The sequence below is a fragment of the Erpetoichthys calabaricus genome, chromosome 9 (genome assembly GCF_900747795.2).
Source record: "Erpetoichthys calabaricus chromosome 9, fErpCal1.3, whole genome shotgun sequence".
Taxonomy (NCBI): domain Eukaryota; kingdom Metazoa; phylum Chordata; class Cladistia; order Polypteriformes; family Polypteridae; genus Erpetoichthys; species Erpetoichthys calabaricus.
In genome coordinates, this window is record NC_041402.2 from 44,271,284 (window position 1) to 44,298,154 (window position 26,871).

The window sequence follows — 26,871 nt, forward strand, 5'->3', positions numbered from 1 at the left end:
TTTTATTCCTCCTCCTCTCAGAGTTCTTTAAATGCCATTTAAATTAAAATAAAAAAAAAATAATTAAAATTAAATCTACAACACAATAATATTTGAAGTGTTTCTCTTTTGAGTTACCTATATAATAATATCAGAATATAAATTTTATAACTTGTATAAAGCTTATGAAAAAGTAAATACTTATACAGTTGGGTCCATAAATATTTGGACAGAGACAACTTTTTTCTAATTTTGGTTCTGTACATTACCACAATGAATTTTAAATGAAACAACACAGATGTAGTTGAAGTGCAGACTTTCAGCTTTAATTCAGTGGGGTGAACAAAACGATTGCATAAAAATGTGAGGCAACTAAAACATTTTTTTAACACAATCCATTCATTTCAGGGGCTCAAAAGTAATTGGACAAATTAAATAACTTGAAATAAAATGTTCATTTCTAATACTTGGTTGAAAACCCTTTGCTGGCAATGACAGCCTGAAGTCTTGAACTCATGGACATCACCAGATGCTGGGTTTCCTCCTTTTTAATGCTCTGCCAGGCCTTTACTACAGCGGCTTTCAGTTGCTGTTTGTTTGTGGGCCTTTCTGTTCAAAGTTTAGTCTTCAACAAGTGAAATGCATGCTCAATTGGGTTAAGATCAGGTGACTGACTTGCCCATTCAAGAATTTTCCACGTCTTTGCTTTAATAAACTCCTGGGTTGCTTTGGCTGTATGTTTTGGGTCATTGGGCAGCGTTTCATGATACAGATGGACAATCAATTTGACTGCATTTAGCTGCATTTGAGCAGACAGTATGTCTCTGAACACCTCAGAATTCATTCGGCTGCTTTTATCCTGTGTCACAATCCAACCGTAGTCTCTCCCGTTTTGCTGTGGGGCAGGTGGGGCTTTGTGTGGCGCCTGCGCACTATGTCTCCTGCGTCCATGGGCAGATCCCTGCATCCATATCCGGTTTACCATTCTTGTTTAGTAATATGGATCATCAATAAACACTAGTGTCCTAGTGCCACTGGCAGCCATGCCGCCCAAGCCATCACACTGCCTCCACCATGTTTTACAGATGATGTGGTATGCTTTGGATAATGAGCTGTTCCACGCCTTCTACTTTTTTCTTGCCGTCATTCTGGTAGAGGTTGATCTTGGTTTCATCTGTCCAAAGAATGTTTTTCCAGAACTGTGCTGGCTTTTTTAGATGTTCTTTAGCAAAGTCCAATCTAGCCTTTCTATTCTTGAGGCTTATGAGTGGCTTGCACCTTGCAGTGCACCCTCTGTATTTACTTTCATGCAGTCTTCTCTTTATGGTAGACTTGGATATCGATGCGCCTACCCCCTGGAGAGTGTTGTTCACTTGGTTAGCTGTTGTGAAGGGGTTTCTATTCACCATGGAAATGATTCTGCGATCATCCACCACTGTTGTCTTCCGTGGACGTCCAGGTCTTTTTGCATTGCTGACTTCACCAGTGCTTGCTTTCTTTCTCAGGTTGTACCAAACTGTAGATTTTGCCACTCGTTATATTGTAGCAATTTCTCGGATGGTTTTTTTCTGTTTTCGCAGCTTAAGGATGGCTTCTTTCACCTGCATAGAGAGCTCCTTTGACCGCATGCTGTCTGTTCACAGCAAAATCTTCCACATGCAAGCACCACACCTCAAATCAACTCCAGGCCTTTTATCTGCTTAATTGATAATGACATAACGATGGACTTGCCCACACCTGCCCTTGAAATAGCCTTTGAGTCAATTGTCCAATTACTTTTGAGCCCCTGAAATGAAGGGATTGTGTTAAAAAAATGCTTTAGTTGCCTCACATTTTTATGCAATTGTTTTGTTCACCCCACTGAATTAAAGCTGAAAGTCTGCACTTCAACTGCATCTGAGTTGTTTCATTTAAAATTCATTGTGGTAATGTACAGAACCAAAATTAGAAAAAAGTTCTCTGTCCAAATATTTATGGACCTAACTGTACCTTATTGGATTATATAGCTATTCAACTGTTTTATTTTTTTGTGCAGATCTGTTGATTATAAAATACTATATTGTGTTACAAGGGGGCTCCGCCCCCTGCTCGCTTCGCTCGCCTACCCCCGGCGTTTTGAACCCGTGCCCGCTGGGCAGCCGTAGTTTCAGACGTGCGTTGTAGGAGCTTGCGTTGTTTTGAACTTGTGCTTGCCCTGCTTCTGTGGTTTGAGACGCGCGTTGTAGGCGTATATCCGTCAGTTGAGCTCGTTCGGTTTGAACCCGTTCCTGCTTTGCCTCCGCAGTTTCAGATGGTGGATAGGAAGTAAAGAACGTATTGTATGGTAAATCACAAAGATTTATTGGAATATCTCTTTATATACAATATTTGTAGTAAAGATAGTTGTTTGTCCTTGAATGAGTTTTCCTTGGTATTGGAGTATTTATAACTGTAACTTTAATGTCAGATGAACGCCAAACTCATGAGAAGGCTACATAAAGTTGTCCATGTCCAAATACGCGCTCAGAGAGGTATATGCCAACTTTGTCCATGGTCTGTGCTTGGGATTTGTTGATTGTCATGGCAAATGCAGGTTTACTGGGAAATTGGCGTCGCCCAAGTGTAATAAGGTCAATTCTAGGAATTAAAACAGTATTGTCAGTATGTGATCCTGTAAGTATTTTTGCTTCAATAATATTGTTTGTCATGGTGTTGATGACTAAACGTGTACCGTTGCATAAACCCTGTTTAGTATTAAGGTTTCTTAATAGCATGACAATTGTTCCGATTTTAAGGTTAAGATTGTGTTGTGGTAATCCGGCTGGGTTAATAGTGTTCAGATATTGTAAGGGGAAATTAAGATGTTCAATGTCGTCTTCAGAATCAACTTTCTAAGTACTGACAAAGAGGCGGCTTTCTCCAGGAAGTAATGCAATGACTTGGTTATTTATGTGATCAACATCAATATTCTTTGGACATAATATAGCCCGTCGCGTTAACAGTGGTATCTAGTGTATTGTTTTGGAGGCATGAGCGCAACTCCATTAGTTCTTCCCTGTTTAGCGTTAGTAATACGGATAATGGATTGCACTTACTGTTAATACGTAGCGTTTTCTGTGGTTGAATTGTTAATAATGTATGACTGTAATGTGATGATTCACTTATGCTGTATAGTCTTCACGTGTGAGGATGACGAACCTTTAATACGGAGTGTCCGTTTATTCTTATTACCCATCAGGTGTTGTACCTGTGTCTTGTGTGGTTGCACTGTTAATATTGTATCACTGTAATGTGATTCAAATATGTTCTGGAGTCCGTATTTGTGGGGTTTCTGTACTATATCGTGTTTTTGCTTGCGGGTTATTAGAGGTGCGTGGATCATGCATGTGTAGTGTGTTTGCGTACTATCTGGCGCTTTCCGTACTCCAATTGATTTGTGACCCTTTCTGGACTCCGTAGTCTGTCCCGTTTTACTCTGGGGTGGCGTATCATGTCGGGTTTGATTTGTGAACCTTTCTCGACTCCGTATTCTGTCCCATTCTACTCTGGGGTGGGGCGCTGACTCCTGTTGTTTGTATGATTGTATCACTGTAATGTGATTCAAATATGTTGTGGAGTCCGTATTTGTTGGGTTTCTGTACTATATTGTGTTTTTGCTTGCGGGTCATTAGAGGTGCGTGGATCAAGCTGTGTAGTGTGTTTGCTTACTATCTTGCGCTTTCCGTACTCCAATTGATTTGTGACCCTTTCTGGACTCCGTAGTCTGTTCCGTTTTACTCTGGGGTGGCGTATTATGTCGGGTTTGATTTGTGAACCTTTCTTGACTCCGTATTCTGTCCCGTTTTACTCTGGGGTTGGGCGCTGACTCCTGTTGTTTGTGTGGTTATGTCGTTCGTAGTCTCCATGGACTCCGTAGTCTGTGGGGGGGTTTGTGTGGCACACCAAGCAGCCCATTATTCCTAACTTCACTCAGCAGTAGTGCCACGCACAACATGGCGGTGACGCCTGCGCCCTCACTACGCATTAGTGCCACTCACAATATGGTGGCAACGCCTGCGCCTTCCGTATTATGTCGGGTTTCACCATGCTGTGTAGGCGCCTTTGCCTTTCGTACTTTCCCGCGCCTTACGACGCGCAATGTAGGCGCCTGCACCTTCCGGGTCTGCCTCCTCTGTGTGGTGTGGACGTTTAACTGTCGTTGTTACCGCCTTTATATTCTGTCCCTCGCTGTGCATGTGTTTCATGCCTAGGTTTTTTTGAAGCTGTTGCATTCCAGTTCTCATCATCTGTAACCTGCTCTCCATGTGTTTGGCCCTGTTCTTTAACCTCTTTATGATGTTTTACTTTGTTTCCTACTCTGTCTTTTATTTCTGACCTCGCTTTATCCTGCTTGCGACATCCAACCGTAGTCTCTCCTGTTTTGCTGTGGGGCTGGGGGGGCTTTGTGTGGCACTTGCGCACGTTCGTAGTCTCTCCCGTTTCACTCTGGGGAGGGGGGCTTTGTGTGGCGCCTGCGCACTATGTCTCCTATGTCCATGGGCAGGTCCCTGCGTCCATATCCGGTTTACCATTCTCGTTTAGTAATATGGATAATATCTTATTTTTATGTATCCTTTGACTTTTGAAATTGTAGCAAACTGAATCAAATTCATACATTCTTTACATTGTAAAAAAAGTAAAGTATGGAGTATTTAACCTGGATTTAAAAGCTGAGACTGATGGTGCTTCTTCTGTATTTGCAGCCACATCATTCCACGGCTTTGCAGACCTATAGATAGAAGCTTTGCCTCCCACTTTGTTAAACCATGGAATCTATAGTGGGCAGGCTGTGCACTCTGGTTTGTAGGTAACTTCAGATTAGCACTGTAAACAGAGCCTTAACGCTTTATATGCAAGACGGAGGATTTTAAAATAATTCCTAAGCCTATGAAGTTGGTTTAAAGACTTAATATGAAGTTATGAGATTGCACTTTCTACCTCCTTATAATGATTCTTGTAGGAGAATTATGGTGAAACTGAAAGCTACATATACAATGGTATGAACATCCTTTAATTAACACATTGTAGTAGTCAGTTCTACTAGAAAAAAACATGAATTAATTTCTAAGAATACTCTATATTTAGCATCGGTCTTAAATTTTTGAATGTTTATTTAAAAAAAAAATATAGGTGTCAAAGATAACATCTAAGTTGTATGATAATTCAATAAAACTAACAGTACAGTTGAGTTAAAAAGTGACTGAATATTGTTATGGTCTTTATCACTCCTCAGCCCCATGAATAACATTGTTTTTTCTTTTACTCAGTGACAAATTAATATCATCTGTTCACTCTTTATGTTACTGACACAGTTAATTAACGACACTATTGGAGAAGTATTATTGGTCTAAAGGAAATGTATAGCTGGGCATCATCTGCATACAAGGGAAAATGGTTTTCTAATTAAATTCCTAATGGAAGCAAGTCAGGAAAAAATAGTAAATGTCAGTGTAATGAATCCTACAGGACACCGTATTTAACTTTTGAATGTAGTGATGGAGTACTGTCAGCACATAATGCTGCATGAATTGAAAAATTAATAAATATGAACTACACCACTCAAGGACAGTGCCTGGAAGCCCAACATAATTTTCTACCCACTATAACAGAATAACTAGTCAATACTCTTAAATCTAACAACATGCTTACTGTGGACTTTCCTTCCATCATAAGATATAATTGGAACAGGTAAAGTGTTGTTTCTGTACTGTGACTGGTGCAGAAGTCAGACTAGAATTTTTCGAATAAATTGTGATATGTATTTAATTGCTTCATTGCAAATTCTTACTAACCTTTTTTTTAAAAAGAAACAAGTGTATGTTGCACATATACCTTTCTCTGTAATGGTCTGATAAATGACACTTCTACTACATTTGGAACTGTGCCAGTCATTAATTAACTATTGATACTGCTTGGAATGATCACTGCTAGAATAGCCATTGTTTGGCTTAGTGGACAAGTAATAGGTTTCATTTTAGAAATTAAAATTATGACTTTTCTGTTACCAAGTTAATATTACTGAAGTGGTGTGGTAATATATACTGTATGTAAATAGACATATTCACATAGTATTTGTGTTGTAATTTTAATTGTGCTCAGTTCTTATTAGACATACTGGTCATCTGTACTTCCTGAATGTTAAGTAGAACTATTTATTTAAGTCTCCCACCTTGAAATCCATTTGCAACATAGATATTTCCATTCTGGGGAAAAAAATCTTGCTTGAGTATTAACTGTAAACAGTCGTGTAATGGTTTGTTGAAAAAAGCAAGAAAATGTGAAGTCCTGTGACAGTCATCATTTTAACTAGTGCTTATCTTTGTTTTATTACAGGGCTTCTTGTACGAGTTGGATAAGGTGAGATGCTTTACCTAGGGGGTTCTATGAGGTTTGCAGTTGGTTTCACTAAAGCTCCTCCTTAACTTTACATTCACTCATTTTTTTAATTTTTTCTGTTTGTTCCTTTTGTCGTGTACTACCTGTTTTATTCTAACATTCTAATTCCTCCATACTTTCATGTTTTTGGGGTTGATTTTCATCTTTTGTTTTGGTAATTATTTGTTGCACCTCCATCCATATTAATGGAACACTCATTGCAAAGTGTTCTAAAACGTATGCAGTGTAATACAGCCTCCTACACGTTGGCTTCATTCATTATAATACAGAATTGAAGTTCCAAGGGGTACAGTTTTATATGTTGCAATTATGTTTTGAGCCTTAAGTTTTATAATTTCTGAAATATTAAGAGTCACAAAATATTTTTATGCAAGATATTCTTCAACTAAAGGAATGGTGAGCATGAGAAAGATAATCTTAAAAAAGATTATAATTTTTCATTTGCATTGCTTGAGAAGTTCAGTTGTAATGGAAAGAGAGGACTTTTGGGAAATTGTATTATGTGTGCATTGGTATTTTTGTTAGATGCAATTGGGCTAAACTTGATACTTTGTTTTTTCACAGCAAGTCAAATCTATTGAAAGATTCATGCGCCGGTTGGAATTTCACCTAAGCAAGGTACATTGGGAGTAACTGCCAACTTCTGTTTTGTGTGTGTTTTTTTTTTGTTTTGTTTTTTTTTTTTACCCTTATTATGAGTATGCACTTGATAATTGTGCACTTCAAGCCTGACTAGCTTTGTAATTATTACGCTAGTCATTCCTATAAAGCAACGATTTGCTTAGTTTGATTATTTACTTTACCTAATGTATTCATAAATATCTGATTTTAAGACTTTTCTAACCAGCTTTGTCTGATCTTATTATTATTGTACACTGTTGGCTCCTGTGCAGTTGACAGGAATGGAGGAGATATGAATCATAAATGTGTGTACACAAAGACAGTCGCATGATCTTGCTCAGCTAGTGTAGAGGCATTCTCAGTAGCTAGCAGACAGCACTCCAAAACTATATGCAGTGTTAAATACTGGGCAAACTAGACACATACTTTATCAGTTGAAGGCTTTAGCTGAAACTGAAAACACTGAATAATTACGTTTTTACATTATTTTCCAATATCATAAAAACACTGCATGTATACTTCACAGCCATTATTTTACTTCTTTTTTACTAAACGTGTGGCCCACAAAAGTAAATTTTGTCCTCTTCCAGTAAGTTTTTATTTTGGGGTGATTTAAACAAAACAAAGGACTTATGTAAAAGTTAATTTGTTAAACAATTTAAATGTTGCATCATTTGTAACCTTAAGCGAGTTAGCTTTTAATAAATAAATATCATATACATGATTCTTGACTATTGAATTCCCTATGTATCCAATCATAAGGTCTTATGCACATTTTGTACTTTATAATAAATTCTTGTCCTTATGGCCTATTACAAATGTTAGGAGGCTTTCTGATGCAATTTTACCTGATAGACAATTTAACATAATCAGGCGTGTGCAAGTCCATTTTGAACGTTTGGAGGCTTTCTGAAGCAATTTTACCTGATAGTTAATCTAACATAACCAGGCATGTGCAAGTCCATTTCTTTATTGCCTTTAATCTCTGCACCATTTTTCTTTCTAAAGCTTTTATTGGCTGTAATCCTTTAAATTGATAATTAAATTGATAATTTGACAATATAATGTTTATACATTGCTTCATACAGCTATGTTGTTTTATTTGTCACAGCAGAAGGTTTTCACTCAAAAGTATTGATAATAAAGTGGGAAAACCGAAAATGAATGCAATGAAGGAAGAGGAAACCCAATACCATTTGAGGTTTCAGGGTGTTTGTGACCAAAAATATAGATAAAGAAAACAAATTCATGATAAGCAAGATAGCATTTACACATTTTGTTTATTGTCCTGTTTATATATAACTGCTACCAAATTAATTATTAAATTTGTGAGAATTTGCTATTTGAGAATGTTAAAATTCAAATCGAATCAAGTTTTATTTGTTTCATACAGTTGTGCACACAGTGCAAATTGTAGTGAAATGCTTAGTTACAGAAGCTCAAGAAAAATATATATATAATAAACAACAATTCCAAATGCACGTAAGAATTTCTGGCTTGGTAGTTAGAGACCTGCTTCCACTATTGTCTGAATGCATCAGATGAAACCCATTCAACATTAAATAGAATCTGAAATAAGACGTTTAAGCTGATACTCCACAGTATCCAAAATGCCACAGTAACTGAACTTGCTGTGACTCGCCATCAAATATGGGGGTTCATCATATGTATTAAAAATTGACAAAACACTCCTCATTATATGGAGGTAGCCAGTTCTGAGCCCTACTTTTATTCAAGCTTTCAGATCTTCACCCTCTCCATCCACAGGCAAGCTCCTCCTCCAATGTAGAGTAGCAGAGCTCATTAGGTAGCAGTGATTGCAGTGTTACCAGCTGAGTACACATCTATCATTTTAATTTTTATGTTAAAGTTCATTTAATTATGGACAGCTGGGAATGATGAAAACTGAAATTCCTGCTTGAAGTGTTTAGGTGAATTTTGTGTAGCTCATATTTCCCTTCTTATAAATACTTGGATAAAGGACAGGAAAAGGAAACCATTCTCTAGAAGCAAGGAAAATGTATCAGAAACTAAAACTTTTGCACTTGAAGACATAATTTATCTTTGTTATTGGTATACTGGTAATGCTAAAGTGGAGAATATAATCTTTCCTAGTTATTGTAGTTACACAGAGTATAAACAATATTTTTTAAAACATGATAAGTTAGACAAATCAGTGGGGGATCATTTGGTCCATCAAGCTTTGTTGCTTGGATATTTGGTAATTTGACCGAATGCCTCATCCACAGTATGAAGACATAACCTACTTCATAACTCTCAATACATGTATCTTCAATGTTATGGCATGCTTTTTTTTTTATCTCAGATTGATGAACTTTATGAGGCTTACTGCATGAAGCGTAGACTCAGGGATGGAGCTAATAAAATGGTGAAGGCATACACAGCATCCCCAGGCAGCAAAGAGGCACGTGAGAGCTTGGCAGAAGCTAACAAAGGATACAGAGAGTATACAGAGGTAACAGCAGGACTAAATCTGTTTCACTGATCAAACTTTTTAATGGTAGAAATGTTTCTCTGCATGATACTTTCTTGATTAGTGGAATGGGTCATAATCGTCTTTTGCAAGCAAATATTTTTCTGATGAATTTGTCATTATAATGAGGTATTAATGTGTCTCTAAACAAAAATGAGCAGTGTGAAATGACTTAGTTACCTTTAAGTATTTTTGACTCCCATTAAGGAGGTGAACACATGCAACACTACATTTTGACATTAAGTAAAGTTTATATTTTTTATTTTGAAAACAGTGAATGTATAAAGAGAAGAAGGGGTTTATAAATACTATCTTTATTTAAGTTTATGCCAGGCAAAAGTATAACTAATACATTGTGATGTAGAGACAGTTTTGTGTTGTAGGAATAAATCATTGCAACAATTACTGTGTATTTATTTGCTTTTTGTAGTGAGAATGCCTTGTTTCAGAAATGTTTTTACATGTTGTTCTGTTGAATATATTTAAATGTAAATCCTCTAATTTTTTTGGACCCTCATGATCTCATCCTTTCTTTTTCTCCATATATATATATATTATTGCAGAGTATGTGCATATTAGAAAATGAACTGGAAAATCAGCTTGGTGAATTCCATGTGAAGATGAAAGGTATATATCTTTTTTTTTTTGGCCATATGATAACATGATGGTAAATTCTTTAAAATGATTTTCTCTTTTTGGTTGGATTTCATTAACAGATGAACATTGCTTGACATAGTTGTCTTGGCACTGTATTGCCTGTAGATTTTATTGTAGAAACAAGCTTGTGTTCAAATTTAGTTATATCTTTTTTATAAGCTACATTTCCATTTATTTACATTTACATGTGTTTATTTGGCCAAAAGCAACGTACAACATTTGAGATACAATTACTTGCATTTCTTTTGGTTTTCCAATTGGAGCACAGGCTGGTGAAGTGACTTACTCAGGGTCACACAGTGTCAGTGGTAGGATTTGAACGTACAACCTCATGATTTGAAGTCCAAAGCCTTAACCACTGGGTGACACTGCTTGCATTTTCTGAAGTCTTGGACAAATGCAAAAAGACTAGAGGGACAGATTAAAAAGGAAACATCTGGTGAATAGTAAAAGCTTTTTTGCAGTATGCCATAGGACACACTAGTTTCAGGAAGCAAGGGCTCATCTACACTTAAGACATCACAGACACCCCTGCTGCACCTCCTATAACATACCCCAGTACTTTTTCTCAAAACAGGAAGTTTAGTACATTTAGGAAATAGGGTTTATTTTTTCAGTGCCCTAGTTCATTCCTTGTCATGAAACCATTTGACTGTAGTGTCAATTGCCAAGTGGTTCCGGAGATTAATTCCAGTTTACACACCTCCTTCCTGTGTTTCACTTAGTCATTTCTGTTTATTTATTGTCTATTGTGAATCTTCAAACTTGAAATGTATCTGAAATGAAAGGTCTTGTAAAGTTTTCATCTATATTTTTAAGAGTTTTTATGGTATGTATGTATGTATGTATTTTTCCCGACTGAATAAGTGTAAAAGATTAAATAATATTGACAGGTAAATTGTGATCTTACATGTATATGCCTCACATGCCATAAATATTCAGTATAACATGATACTTTGTTCCAGTGTATAACATATGTATACATTGAGTATTGTTAATAGTTTGTCATACAAGTACATAAGCTAATTGTCAATACTGCAAGCAAACTCCTTACTCACTTCTTCTAGTAAGTAATTTTTCACACTATGTTTGTCTTCTGTTGCATACTCACTTCTCACTTCTATCTGCTGTGACTCAAACTGTTTATGGATTGGGCATACTTAAAGTGACGTGCACCTGTGTTCTTCAGAATAATACTTGTCAAAATGAACAGAATTTAAAAGTTATATGGATCAGTTCTTGCAGAAGTTCATCTACAAAAGTATAGAAGCTTTCATGGAAAATATCAAAATAATTTGCCAGTTAGTGTTAATCTATTAACATGCTACACTACATCAAATAAAAACTGTTTAACTGAAACTTTTCTAAAAGCCCCATATACACCACTTTATAAATGAGCCATCTTCCATCCTTAAAATCTTGTGGCGATTGACTGAGTCCCAAAAAGTCATCTGCTTAACTAAAAATCTTTGCTTATATCTGGATGTAACAATGCTGCCAGAGAGAGTATTTCATCTTACTAATTTTCTTTATTGCTAAAGGCTGTTTCCACAAAATAAATTAACAAAAGAAGTCAGCAGACTTATTGTTGAAATGTGCCTGTAGTTTGCAACTCAAGCCCTTCACAAAATGCTATGCTCTCTTAAAATTGTTAAATAGTTGGTGATTTTTAAATTTACTGTGTTTAAAGAGGGGAAAAAAAAAGTTGCTTTAATTCTCTGGCTATTTAATCAGTGCATCATTAACTATATACATATCTACACACTGGGGATGTTTTGTGAACAAAAAATCATTGGGGGATTCAGTGTGGCGCAATAGTTAAGGCTTTGGCCTTCAAACCACAAGGTTGTGGGTTCAGTTCCACTACTGGCACTGTGACCCTTAGCAAGTCACTTCACCTGCCTGTGCTCCAATTAGTAAAACAAATGAAACCAATTTAATCTCAAAATTTGTAAGTCACTTTTGATAAAAGCGTTGGCCAGATTAGTAAATGAAAATTTTATGTCAACATTTATCCCTGTCAGTCCCCTTCATGTGCTACAATTGATTTATTATCTGTAGAATAGTGCCATGGTGTAATGTCTCAAAGGTGTCCTAAGGTCGACCAAGTTTTGGGTGACAATGACAGAAGAAAATGTTGTCACCATGGACCAAATTATGTTTGAGATTTGAAGAATGACTTGACACAGGAGATGATAGTGATTGGTTATAGGTTATAGATCTTTTCTTTTAGATGACCAGAATGTTGACCACTGAAATAAAGGATCACTACAAATGTTATAAGAAGAATATTGAGTTAATGCATTTATACTGGGGAAAAATATAAGGATAATTTTGCAACTTAAAACGTGGATACATTAATATGCCTCAATATCCGAAATAACTGGGATAAAGATATTCCAATATCCAAAATAATGGAAACATTGTTTTTTCTTCAACACCAAAGTGTTTCATAAACCCAAACCAGCACCACCAAGATTGTTAACTAATAAATAAGTTTCAGAGTGGTAGTTCAGGTCAAAATTAAAAAGAACCACATAACCTGTCAATAATGCTGTATAGTGTTTATGGCAGTCAATTGAGAAAAAATTTAACATTTCTATTTAAAAACATATTTTCATATAAGTGATACAGCTCAAAGTGCTTTACAAGAATTCAAAGAAGTAGTTGCATACAAAGAAAAACAAAATTAGATAAGAATAATAATGCATAATAGTATACAAAAATAAATAATGCACTCTTCCATAAGAGAGATATTTAATTAAGAGAAATAGTCGTTAAATATAGAATTGTTTTTAAGTCTCTGACAGCCCGATGGTAAGGTCAGTTGGCCAGGGTGATCAGAAAAAGTTAAAAACTCCAGTTAAGTTGAAGAAACACCACGGAAAACCCATAAAAAAACAGAGACAATTTAAAATAATTAAAGATTGCAAGTTCATCGAAGAGTATGAAAATTCTCTACATATTTGGTTTATTAATAGTTAAACTAAAATGTAGTTACAAAAAAAACAGCTAAATTAAAATGGTGGGTTTTTAGAAGTTTTTTAAAATGATCTACTGTGTCAGCCTGGCATCTCTATTGGTAAAGTATTCTAGATTTTTGGTACATTACAACTAAAGGCTGCCTCACCACTTCTTTTATGTTTGTCTCTTGGAATAATGAGCATACCGCTATAAGAAGATCTAAGGTTACAACTTGGAATGTAGGAAGGAGCAAGCTTATTTAGAGCTTTACAGTGGTGTGAAAAACTATTTGCCCCCTTCCTGATTTTTTATTCTTTTGCATGTTTGTCACACAAAATGTTTCTGATCATCAAACACATTTAACCATTAGTCAAATATAACACAAGTAAACACAAAATGCAGTTTTTAAATGATGGTGTTTATTATTTAGGGAGAAAAAAAATCCAAACCTACATGGCCCTGTGTGAAAAAGTAATTGCCCCCTTGTTAAAAAATAACCTAACTGTGGTGTATCACACCTGAGTTCAATTTCCGTAGCCACCCCCAGGCCTGATTACTGCCACACCTGTTTCAATCAAGAAATCACTTAAATAGGAGCTGCCTGACACAGAGAAGTAGACCAAAAGCACCTCAAAAGCTAGACATCATGCCAAGATCCAAAGAAATTCAGGAACAAATGAGAACAGAAGTAATTGAGATCTATCAGTCTGGTAAAGGTTATAAAGCCATTTCTAAAGCTTTGGGACTCCAGCGAACCACAGTGAGAGCCATTATCCACAAATGGCAAAAACATGGAACAGTGGTGAACCTTCCCAGGAGTGGCCGGCCGACCAAAATTACCCCAAGAGCGCAGAGACGACTCATCCGAGAGGTCACAAAAGACCCCAGGACAACGTCTAAAGAACTGCAGGCCTCACTTGCCTCAATTAAGGTCAGTGTTCACGACTCCACCATAAGAAAGAGACTGGGCAAAAACGGCCTGCATGGCAGATTTCCAAGACGCAAACCACTGTTAAGCAAAAAGAACATTAGGGCTCGTCTCAATTTTGCTAAGAAACATCTCAATGATTGCCAAGACTTTTGGGAAAATACCTTGTGGACTGATGAGTCAAAAGTTGAACTTTTTGGAAGGCAAATGTCCCGTTACATCTGGCGTAAAAGGAACACAGCATTTCAGAAAAAGAACATCATACCAACAGTAAAATATGGTGGTGGTAGTGTGATGGTCTGGGGTTGTTTTGCTGCTTCAGGACCTGGAAGGCTTGCTGTGATAGATGGAACCATGAATTCTACTGTCTACCAAAAAATCCTGAAGGAGAATGTCCGGCCATCTGTTCGTCAACTCAAGCTGAAGCGATCTTGGGTGCTGCAACAGGACAATGACCCAAAACACACCAGCAAATCCACCTCTGAATGGCTGAAGAAAAACAAAATGAAGACTTTGGAGTGGCCTAGTCAAAGTCCTGACCTGAATCCAATTGAGATGCTATGGCATGACCTTAAAAAGGCGGTTCATGCTAGAAAACCCTCAAATAAAGCTGAATTACAACAATTTTGCAAAGATGAGTGGGCCAAAATTCCTCCAGAGCGCTGTAAAAGACTCATTGCAAGTTATCGCAAACGCTTGATTGCAGTTATTGCTGCTAAGGGTGGCCCAACCAGTTATTAGGTTCAGGGGGCAATTACTTTTTCACACAGGGCCATGTAGGTTTGGATTTTTTTTCTCCCTAAATAATAAAAACCACCATTTACAGACTGCATTTTGTGTTTACTTGTGTTATATTTGACTAATGGTTAAATGTGTTTGATGATCAGAAACATTTTGTGTGACAAACATGCAAAAGAATAAGAAATCAGGAAGGGGGCAAATAGTTTTTCACACCACTGTATATACCATTAATAGTATTTTAAAGTCACTTCATAAAGATATGGATAACCAATGTAACAACACTAAAGTTGGTAAGATGTGTTTAGAACAATAGCAGCCTCTATCTTGCTGTCCAAATTGCAAAGGCTTCTCTGTAAAACTGTGGGTTCAGAGAGATTGCACCTACCCTATTCTCCAGACTTGGCCACTTATTATTACTGCCTCTTTCCAAATTTGAATGAGTGGGATTGCATTTTCCTCTGTGGGATGCAGTATACCAATATGAAAAGCAGATTTTAAATGATCTCTAGGTTCGTGTATCAAGACCATTGTAAAAGTGTTTAAAATAAATAAATAAAGTGATAAATATAGAAGGCAAATACAATGTTACTGTTTTTTCATTTTGAAAATTGAATTCTGTGCTGGCTGTTTTTAAATTCAATTTCTAGCAAACTTTGAGCTTACGAAATTATTTATGTTCAGTCCTAACTTTGCTTTTCATGTTCATTATGTCTCAGAGTAGCTCATTCCAATCATCATGGGAATGTTTATATTTTCATAAACAGGAAGACTCTTAATAAGCATAAAGTTTATTGAATGTAAAGAAACCAGGTCAGGATCCAGAGAAGATCTCAAAGCGTTAATTTTTTGTAAGGAACACTTGAGTGCTGAATTATGCAGTGTTTAGAAGCACTCCGAGATAGATAGAAAAAATGCAAAGTCTTTGTTTAGATTAAAAAAAAAAGTTGTTATACTGCAGCTACTTATGGTTTTATGTGCTTTTGCTTGAATCAGGGCAGTTTAGTCTTTAACTGTATGCACATTTAATGACATAACTAATCCTTCATTATCTGTTATTTATATGTATAACATAGATTGATAGTTAGCCACAAATGTTTTTTAATTAGGAAGCAAAGTCCAAATATTCTCCAAAGGACTTCAGATTTAACTTTAAATAGAGTTTTGGCTTATTTTATTAAACTTTATGATTTGCTATTTTTAAGGTCTTGCAGGATTTGCACGACTATGTGCTGGAGATCAATATGAGGTAAAGAGTTTTTCTCATTATAGATAGATAAAGGGTAGAATAAAGTTAAATATAATGGCTTTAAGTGTTCCTTCATGTAGTCTAAACAAATTTAATTTTGTGATTTCTGCACACTTCATTCCTCTATCTATTCAGTTTGATTCAACAGTGTCCTCCTTTTATAGTTCACTTTATGAATTTAGGCCTATACTAGATATTCCGAAGTATTTTCCACATCTGTTTTCCAAAAATCCTACACCTGTTATCATTGAAATCACAAAAGAAAAAAACTCTTAATAACCTTGTCACAATTATATTAGCATAGGATTGTATCTTGAGCCAGTGAATTCTACAGACATTTAAACTTAATGTGAAGTTGTTTTTTAAATTAAAAGATCTGAAATGTCACCATAATGTAGGGTTAATTGTTTAAATAGTAATACTTGGATTACAATTAGAAATGTTGCAACATGTCATAGTCTATTTGAGCTGGGTTATTTGATTCTTTGAATGTCTGATGTACTATAACTAAATAGTTTTTTTTTTATAATACTTTCAAATGAGAGTTATAACAATGGAAGTCTATGTACAGTAATCCCTCCTCGATCGCGGGGGTTGCATTCCAGAACCCCCCGCGAAAGGGGAAAATCCGCGAAGTAGAAACCATATGTTTATATGGTTGTTTTTATATTGTCATGCTTGGGTCATAGATTTGCACAGAAACACAGGAGGTTGTAGAGAGACAGGAACTTTATTCAAACACTGCAAACAAACATTTGTCTCTTTTTCAAAAGTTTAAGCTGTGCTCCATGACAAGACAGAGATGACAGTTCTGTCTCACAATTAAAAGAATGCAAACATATCTTCCTCTTCAAAGGAGTGCGGGTCAGGAGCAGAGAATGTCAGAGAGAGAGAGAGAGAGAGAGAGAGAGAGAAAAAAGCAAACAAAAATCAATAGGGCTGTTTGGCTTTTAAGTATGCGAAGCACCGCCGGACAAAGCAGCTGCAAGGATGTACAATGTAAAGATAGTCTTTCAGCATTTTTTAGAGGAGCGTCTGTATCCTCTAGGCCAGTGTGCAAAAAGCCCCTCTGCTCACACCCCCTCCGTCAGGAGCAGAGAATGTCAGAGAGAGAGAGAGACAGAGAAAAACAATCAAAAATCAATACATGCCCTTCGAGCTTTTAAGTATGCGAAGCACCGTGCGGGAAGCATATCGCTTGACAAACCAGCTGCACAGAATGGAGCAACGTGAAGGTAATCTTTCAGCATTTTTAGACGAGCGTCCGTATCGTCTAGGGGTGCAAACAGCCCCCCTGCTCACACCCCCTCCATCAGGAGCAGAGAATGTCAGAGCAAAAGAGAGAGAGAGAAAAGCAAACAATCAAAAATCAATATGTGCTGTTTGATCTTTTAAGTATGCGAAGCACAGTGCGGGAAGCATATCGCTTGACAAAGCAGCCAAAGGTAAGCCCAGCAAGAAAGAGAGCAATGTGAAGGTAATCTTTCAGCGTTTATTGAGGAGCGGCTGTATCCTCTAGGGGTGCAAACAGCCCCCGTGCTCACAATATAGTTGAGGAGTTTTATTTAATACGTAATACGCGCTCTGGTTGGGTAGCTTCTCAGCCATCTGCCAATAGCGTCCCTTGTATGAAATCAACTGGGCAAACCAACTGAGGAAGCATGTACCAGAAATTAAAAGACCCATTGTCCGCAGAAATCCGCGAACCAGCAAAAAATCTGCAATATATAGTATATTTAAATATGCATACATATAAAATCTGCGATAGAGTGAAGCCGCGAAAGTTGAAGCACGATATAGCGAGGGATTACTGTACAATCTTTATTAATAGCTACATTTAGCCTTATGTTAAAAGGACAAATAGTAAAAACAAGTCCTGATATCTTTTTGTTTCTTTCAATATAGATCTTTATGAAATATGGGCGTCAAAGATGGAAGCTACGGGGCAGAATTGAGGTTAATGGAAAGCAGGTCTGGGACAGTGAGGAAATGGTGTTCTTGCCCCTCATCACAGAGTTCCTTTCTATCAAGGTGATCATCTTTGTTGTGGCTCTTCCTAATAGAAGTCAGATCATCTTTAGACCTGGTTGGATCTTTTCCATCAATTTCAGGTGTTTGAGTATTAGTCTGAATCGTGTGTTGTATGTTAGAGGTAAAAGTTTAAGAAATGTGAATCATAGGTGCAGTTATATCACTGACCAAACCCCAGCTGGACATTTTAACTTACTTGAAGATGATCCAGTATATATTTTTTTCAAGTTTTATAAAAGGTAAATATACCACCTCTTTGATAAATGAAGCAGTTTATAACATAAGTTTACTATGTGTCGCAGTATGTTACATTTGTAGCAGTTGGCTGCTTGAGTGCCCTCTAGACATTTGTATTAGAGCATGCCCTACAGATCAGTTTTCATTTAAAAGACTAAAGTAATTTATGGTATCATACTCTATATTGATCCCTGTAGAACTATTTGTTAAATTTTCTCTCTGTGGATTGAATGCTAGAAAAACTAATGGAAAAACATTGTAAATGGATTAATTTTAGGTGACGGAACTGAAAAGCCTAGCCAATCATGTAGTGGTCGGGAATGTCTCCTGTGAGACAAAGGATCTCTTTGCTGCCCTCCCCCAGACAGTTGCAGTTGACATCAATGATCTGGGCACGATCAAACTAAGCCTAGAGGTAACTTGGAAGTAAGTACTGTACTGTTAAAAGAAAGTTAATCACCTTACCAAGCGACCTAGGGGGTGGATTACTGAGGTTGAAAATTGCAGTTTTGCCCCTTGTCTCCTTGAACGTTGGAGGTGGTATTCATTAATTGCTCATTGTAGTTCCGGGAGAGAGAGGAACAAGATTATATTTTGCTTCTTAAATGAGTAGAATGGCCTAAAACAAAATGTAAAGGTATTTAACTAACCCATGATGGTGTGGAAGGCTCCTACAAAAGGCATACTTTGTTTTAGTACTGCAAAGCAAGAAATGGACCAACAAATTGTTGAAATTGAGGGTAAATAGTGATCAAGACTCTGAAAAATGTGCCAGAATATATAGTCTATGGCTCCCTGCAGTATCAAACACTATAATTAAGAAACTACCTTTACTATGATTGCTCACTTTTAGAATTTGCTTTTATTGTTGCTTCTTCTTCTGTTTTACCCAGCTTTTGTATCAAGATAACAATGTTTTCTTTCTTTGCTCAAATTGTACTGAGATTACTAACACACAATTACAATGGCTATCAGCAGAACCTTAAACCTTTCATCCCACCTCACCCTATTTTTTTTTCCTTTTTGCTTCTAGTCCATTTGACAAAGATGACCAGTCGTCTGCTGCCAGCACTGTCAATAAATCTTGCACCGTAAACAAGAGGTTCTCCACATACAATCAGAGTCCACCAGACACCCCCTCCCTGCGAGAACAGGCATTTTATGTAAGTGCTGTTTCTGTTTGACACTGTTGTATAATGTCCTGTCATTTAACCTGAACAAGTTGAAAAAGGAGATGCTTGTTTGTTTGATCACCATCAGCAATGTTAATAATGATACTTTTTCATTTGAGGAAAAATACTTGAGTTTTAAACTTCTTTTGCTCCCTTGTTTTTATTATTCAGCTGAAATTACTATGTGTGTGTCTGCAAGAATAGACTTGTTTTAAACTCTCTTTTCAGTGTAGTATGGCAGAACCCCGGCTGGAGTACTATGCCTGAATATGAAGCTCCCTGATTTGCAATGACTTGAATGAAGTGGTGGAGATACTTCACCTAAGCATTATCTATGAGATGTGGTGAAAAAGTTTAACCTAAGAATATAATTTTCTCATTCTGCTGTTTGTTTATTTGGTACTTAATGAGTTATACGACCAAAAGAGACTGGTGTACTATGCAATTATTAACAGAATTTGAGCATTGGACAGTCAGCATCAGTGCTGTTACTAGTAACCTACTTCTGAAAAAGCATGATACTGTTAGTGAGCAGGATTGTTTTTTATTTGCATATATTTGTACAATTCAAAATTCTGAAAGAAATTTTAGTTATATGGCCATGTTGCCATGTAACTAATATTTTATTAATGTTCTTTTCTAACCACCTTACTATCTTGGATAGCATTATTTTTTCCTGTAGATAGATAGCAAGGATATCATTGAAGAGGCTTACATAATATACAAATGACCTGAACCATAATGATTAAGTACAGTATTTAGTCTAATGCAGTACAGATTCGTTTTATTTATAATATCACAATTGATTTAAGAGTTATTATAAAGGGACTTGATTTACTCTATTTGGAGATAATGTCCTATGATGCCTCATTCTCATTTGATGAAATCTTTCGAGTCTTAATTGACAGGGATGTCATATAGTATATGCTAAATATTTCCCTGTATGTAAAGTCTAGTCATTGAAAAAGTAGCTCAGAGGCTACTTTTGCATGTTGCTGAACCAGGTCCCTCAAGTTTTAAAACCGTGAAAATGTTTACTGAAAGATGCATCCACTTGCCACAATGTCCTAATGAAACAGCTAGAATTTGATTTGTGAGCCTGTCACTTTTAACTCTTTGCTGACCTAGTCTGCATGGCCTCAGTCAAAACCACAAAGTGTTGTGCCTCTTTGAGTTTGTTACAGACAGTATGCAACTTAGCTGATTTTTGGACTGTATTTGCGTGAAAAATGGAATCATGACAAGGCTAACAGCTGCGAGCTGAAGTGTAATATCTTTGTGCATAACTGTCATATTCATGTCTCCTTGACTCTCGTGTTTACTTAATTCCAAAAGCACCCTCCTGGAGTCACCATGGAAAAGCACAGATGGTCATTATTGGATGTTTTCCGGGAGACTTTGGTAGAAAAACTCTCTCGCAGTTGCTCTTGCAGTGATGTGACTACTATCAGTATGGGTTCTCATGATTATAAGGTTCCTGTAAGTTTTTTTTAGTTAATTTCTGGCTAACAGTGTTAAACAAGGTTACCAGTAAACATCTGTTCAGAGCCACCACAGAGGGAATGTGGCCCATCATGGCATAATTGTACCTCCATTGGACAGGTCCCTTCTTTCTGAGGTAATTACTTTACTGTGAATTAATCTTTGATTATTTCTGCCCTATTCTCCTAAAAGGTAAAAGAGGAAAGCAAGTCTGTTACTACCTTTCTTGTGAGAGCATTGAGTTATGAAGAGTTAATGATTATATTCTACCCATCATCCCAATAATTTAATTATAGTCACAAGTGAAAAGGATTCTCTTCACCATAAGAGAGACTGCAGAATTTCCTAAATTTAATACAAGTTGCATGGCACTGTGACACTGTCATATAGCTCCAGATGATTGGATTTGAACACTATCCTGGTCACTGTTTGTGCGGAATCTACACATTCTCCCCATGTTTGCATGGGTATTTCTCTAGATACTGCCCACATTCAAAAGACAAATTGACTTAAAATTGGTCCTATATTACTAAGTGTAGTTATGTAAGTATGTTGATAACAGGACTGGCTCCAGCTACCTGAAAATGGATGAATGAGAATAACTATGAACTGCCATGGAGTGCTGCACAGTGTTCATGTAACTGAAAGACTTGCACAGTGAAATAATATTAATGAGAGGGATGAACACTTGCCCATCAATGAAAATCTTTGCAAAGAATACTAGTCTTCTATGTAAAATATTACATTCTTGGAAAATAAAATGTACTGTATCCACTGAATAAAAATACTTACCAAGGGGCTGTTCCTTTGATCCAATCCAACCCGCATCATTGGACTTGTATTGGGGGGGGGGAGATTGTGGTCCTATGTTGGAAGAATTATCAAAAACGCTATTAGTCCTTGTGGATGACTGAATTTCATTAAAGTCATTGCTGATTCCATACATTACAATGGTTCAGTCCCTCAGCTACATAGACCTTGCATTTGCAATTATAAACCTGTTCTTTCAGAATTGCAGTCAAGAAATCAAAAAACTGATACCTGTAAAATTGTGAAATTGGCTCCAAAATGTGTATAAAGAATATAGAAACATACACAACAAAGAATAAAATACAGTATGATACAGTCACTACACAGTCAGTCCAAATTCAGTTGTTTTACTGTCCTTGCAATTAATAAAAGTAAAACGGAAGTGCTGATAGCTGGTCCTTCTGCCAAAGCTCAAATTGGTTTTGAACTCCTTGGCTTTTTCGCAGACTATTGCAAACCCCATGTTTGGAATCTGGGGATTATTTTTGATAGTAATCTCTATTTTGAGAAACAGGTAAATTCTGTGGTCAAGAGTTGCTTTTTCCAGCTTTGTCTTTTACCCAAGTTAAGCCTTTTTTAATCTCCTAGGGATCTTATAAAAAGTTACTCATGCTTTCATCTTTTTTTTGGCTTGATTACTGCAACTCATATTCTGGGATTAGCAAATCCCTGATACACATGTTACAGTTGGTCCAGAATGCTGCTGCGTGTTTTTTGGTCGGGGCAAAAAAATTTGATTCTGTTTCTCCAATTTTAGCCTCTTTACACTTGCTACTTGTTATTGTCAACATTGATTAGTACATGGGTTTGCTCCCACTTATTTATCTGAACTGTGTGTTATACACCAGCCATCCAGAGAGGTTAGATTTACCTGTCAGTTGTCTCTTGTTGTACCTTATACTAAGTGCAAAACTAAGGAGGATAGGGCTTTTGCAGCTACTGGACCTCATCTGTGGAATTCATTACCTAATTACATTAACCCTTAAACCACCACATACTTGGTGGTTAATACACCCCTGGATGCCAAATACTTTTTTGCTGCATTTTTTAAGTAAAGTCACAATTCGCAAAGAAAATGTGAAATTTTAATGGAACACATATTTTTTTTATGCAAAGAGCATCACAATTACTGCAACATTGATCATTTTTCACACTGCCAATGAACTGTAAAAACCTTTAAAACAACTACTGCAACAATCAATTATATGTACAAGGTGCAACTGACACCATTGATGAAATTCAGTAAATCACCGAGCCAACTGCGCTTGAACTGCCTGCACGCAAGCACACAGAGGTAAGTGCTGATGCTTGCAAGCTAGTCTAGTGCAGCGGTTGAATCCCAGGGACAGTGATGCTGCAGTGCTGCTGGGGCAGGCAGTTGTCAGGAGCTGGCTGCTTAACGAATATATGGCACTGACTGATCAGCTCCGGCGTGCTGGAAAATTGCTCTGTGTAGCGACTATAGCCGGTTGTGGCGTTCAATGAATGTATGTCGCCAAATGTATGTTGCACGCATATACTCTGCTTCGCCGTGCTTCTAACTTGCACTGGAAGCCGACTTTATCCAGTTGCGGCGTTCAAGTGATGTACTTTGCTGAATTCACCCGGCTCCGGCGTCTTGGCAAATTGCATTGGGAACTGACTATAGCCGGGTTCCTGCAGTTTAAGGGTTAAGGAGTCACCTTCAGTTGAACTGTTTAAAACAAGATTGAAGACTCAATTCTATTCTCTAGCTTTCCTTGACCTTCAGTGATACTGATGGTTCCTTCCTCATATTCATTTGTTTGTTTCAATTTACTGCTGATTTGCATTGTGTTTTTATTGCATTTCATTCTATTTATTTTATTTATGTTTGTTGTATATTTTATTGTAAATCACTTTGGCTACAGCATTACTGATGTTGTTTTAAATGTGCTGCATAAATAAATTGACATTAATGAGATTAGTGCTGTCTTGAACGTGTCTTACTGAAGTGATTGAGAAGGCGAGATCCAAAAAATAGGAAAAGATTTTAGTGAACACAAGAGTGGCCCATGTAAATCATACCTCTGCAAAATTCATGCTTAACTTATATTCTGCATCATATGTGATCTTTCAGATGGTCACAGCCCAGGCAAAATGCTAAGTAGATTTCCATCTTGAGCCGAACTATGAAATTGTTTCCTTTTTGTCACAGTGGCATGTTGTTGGTATCGTTCGTGTTGTTTCTTCTCATCATTACCAATACTGTTTATTCCATTTCAGGCCTAAGAATAAACCACAGAGAGCCTCTTTCAGATAAGCATTAATACAGTTGAATTCTCTTCACAGACTTAATGCTTGTTATGTATTACACTAGATTAATTCCATGCACACAATTACCAGTATAAACATCGTTCAAGTGCAAATATCTCCACTAATTATACTTTAACATACTACATGCAGTTCAGTTTAACTTAAATTGAAATTTTTCAGATAAACTTGACATAAATGAAAATCAAGCCATTTTCAGTGAGGGAGAGACATCTTAGAAATTTCTAATTAAAAATAAAATTGAATTTAGTCCTTGAGCAATATCCTAAGTGTTTTTTCTTTTCTTCCACTAATGACCGCTCATTGTAGTGAAAATTGTTAGTTGTCTCACTGTAGAATGACACCTTTAGATAGTCTCTTAATAACTGTAACCAGAAGTCTCTAGGTACATGAATATAAATCCCATTTCTTGCTCAGTTAAATCAGTAGCACAGACATTACAAGTATGTTTAAATGAAATTTTCAGAGATTTAATTCCTAAGATAATGTTATACCCTTTATGCATTGCCTTCTTAATGTATATTGTTCCAGTTGCTGCTGTGATGCTGGTTTCTGTTAAAGTTGATATATAAAAGAAATTAGCACCAAGAATCAGTATCAGAAAACAAGTCAGTTCTCAAGTGCAGTGGGCAGTTAACCACATCGTCATAGAAGCAACTTTAGTCAGAGTATCTCTTAGCATACTTTATTTCCTTGTTGAACACTAGGTTGGGGCTGTCCTGTACTCAGTGGTGGCTTTGACAGATTTTGATGTAGGCCTGTAGTTAGTTGTTGTTTACAAGCCATGACATTTTTTGCTTTGTTTTTTGGTGATGGGAACTAGTCTCGTTGTAATAAAATGCTCTTGTTACGTGCCCATTATTGAAAGTGTCATACTGTGGTTGGAAGATTATTTAGGCAAGGTATTTATATTTACATAGGATTGCTGAAAGGCAGTTTATTTGTAACTTTTTCAGCTTGTGTGTCTGATTTATAATTTCTCTATGTACATCATCTGAATCATATGGCATATGTTTTCTGAACCTTGCAGTTATGATTTGAAGAGTTCCTTACAATTCTGTTAACTGAGAATCTGGTATGGGTCAAACTTCTTGAATTAAACAGAATACCGTGGTTTGTTAGCACACATGACAGTAAGACTTCAAAGATCAGTTTTATCCATGTAATGTTGCAGGTTGAACAGCTTTCTTGCTTTTAAAAATTTAACGCTTTTCTCTATTTTAATACTAGTACCAGTGTTTTTGTGTCACTGAAGTATACTGATTTTTTTTTTCTTTTCTTTTTTTTATGTGTGTATATATACACACACAACCCTATTACACCCTTCCCAGAACATGCTCCGACGCCAGGATGAAATAGAGAATGGAACAGCTTGGTCTAATTCTTCAGAATCCTCAGATGATTCTTCAAGTCCTCAGCTCTCAGTAACTTTGCGACACAACCAGAAGGCACTTGTTCAACCAGAGATTCAGACCACTGCTCCTGCAATTGAAATCTCATTTGTTCAGAGGGAGGAATCTGACAACATAAATACCCCTCTACAGGACGTTGAAGAGACACAGATAAAGGTGGCAGAGAAGACAGTGGTTGCTAATGGTCATGTGCGCTACTCACGATCACTGAGCCATATAAGTGAAACCAGCATAGACGGTGCTGTTGTGGAAGTGAATCCTTCAGAGAGTGACCCAACAAAGGCAATTTGTGAACTTGAGGCAGTATCTGTCACTGACATTCTTATGGATATGTCTTGCACATCTGAAGTAGTTGTCGAGTCCCAGATGATGGACACACTGCCACAAGAGCAGGATGTGGCTGAACATGTTACTTCTCAACAGATGGAATATATTTCAGCTGTGAAAAATGAGGAGCCATCTCTTATCATTGGGGACCAAGAGAATGTAACCAAGAAGACCCCAGTGACAATTGCCACAGAGACCGTGTCAGTAGTCAGTAATCCCTCAGACAATTTACCTTTGCCTGTGGTGTTGCCTGTGGGTGAATCTAGTACTGAACTTGCAGTGGTTCAGCCTACAAGTTGTTTGGACATATCCTCAGAGTACAGGACCAAAGTACAGCAGAGTCAGCCAGATGCATGTGAGGGCAAAGGACTACCACTGGAGGTATCTAGGACTACAGCCACAGAGAAGGCCAGAGTGACTCATGGAGAGAAGGCCAGGTCTGTGGACAGTGGACTTGCAGAAGCTTTAAACACACTAATCTCCATGCTGGATGACTATAGAGGGCAGTTCCCTGAGCTCCAACGTTTGGAACAGAAAGTGAAATATCTGGAAGAAATACTTTTGGTAAGTAACTGAAAGATTTATCTGTCTCATTTTGAGGCATTGCCACCTCTCCAGTCAACAGTACCAATTTTCCTTGGTCTCCTACGTGATTGTTTAGAATCACCTTGCTATTTTTTATTTTGTCTTTTATATCTTTCAGATCAGTTTTTAAATGACCTTGCATGTTGAGATTTTGTCTGCTGTAATTATAAAAACCATGATATTTTTCTTCTCCTATGGCTCATGAATTTCATGCAGTTATTACAATTTATGCCATGTTAAAAATGACCTTATTAAGCAATTTTAATCGCACATTTTCTCATAAGTTAATCATGCATTAATTTCCAAGAAAATTAAAATGTATAATCATAAGTGATAGCAATCAATTACCAAGTTTAAAAACTTTACCAAATAAAGAAAATATATTAGAAACTATGATATTTTAATTTTGAAAGCTACACTGAATTATATGTGCTGTAAACTGTTTCCGTGGTTGCTGCTACAAAAGCAAACGTGGGTGA

General features: G+C 36.8%; 1 protein-coding gene across 5 annotated transcripts in view; it reads left to right on the top strand.

The window, feature by feature from the left end:
• The window catches only part of ripor1 (RHO family interacting cell polarization regulator 1), a 299,969-nt gene that overhangs the window by 211,697 nt on the left and 61,401 nt on the right, over positions 1-26,871 (top strand). For 4 of the 5 annotated variants that reach the window (XM_028809409.2, XM_028809408.2, XM_028809406.2 and 1 more), the window contains 10 exons: positions 6,331-6,354; positions 6,958-7,011; positions 9,341-9,490; positions 10,072-10,135; positions 16,001-16,044; positions 17,950-18,075; positions 18,590-18,738; positions 19,346-19,475; positions 20,820-20,963; positions 25,400-26,371. In XM_028809409.2, the coding sequence (XP_028665242.2) occupies positions 6,331-6,354; positions 6,958-7,011; positions 9,341-9,490; positions 10,072-10,135; positions 16,001-16,044; positions 17,950-18,075; positions 18,590-18,738; positions 19,346-19,475; positions 20,820-20,963; positions 25,400-26,371 (1,857 nt within the window). The remainder of the gene's footprint in view (positions 1-6,330; positions 6,355-6,957; positions 7,012-9,340; positions 9,491-10,071; positions 10,136-16,000; positions 16,045-17,949; positions 18,076-18,589; positions 18,739-19,345; positions 19,476-20,819; positions 20,964-25,399; positions 26,372-26,871) is intronic. The other variant, XM_028809410.2, reaches the window with a different exon arrangement.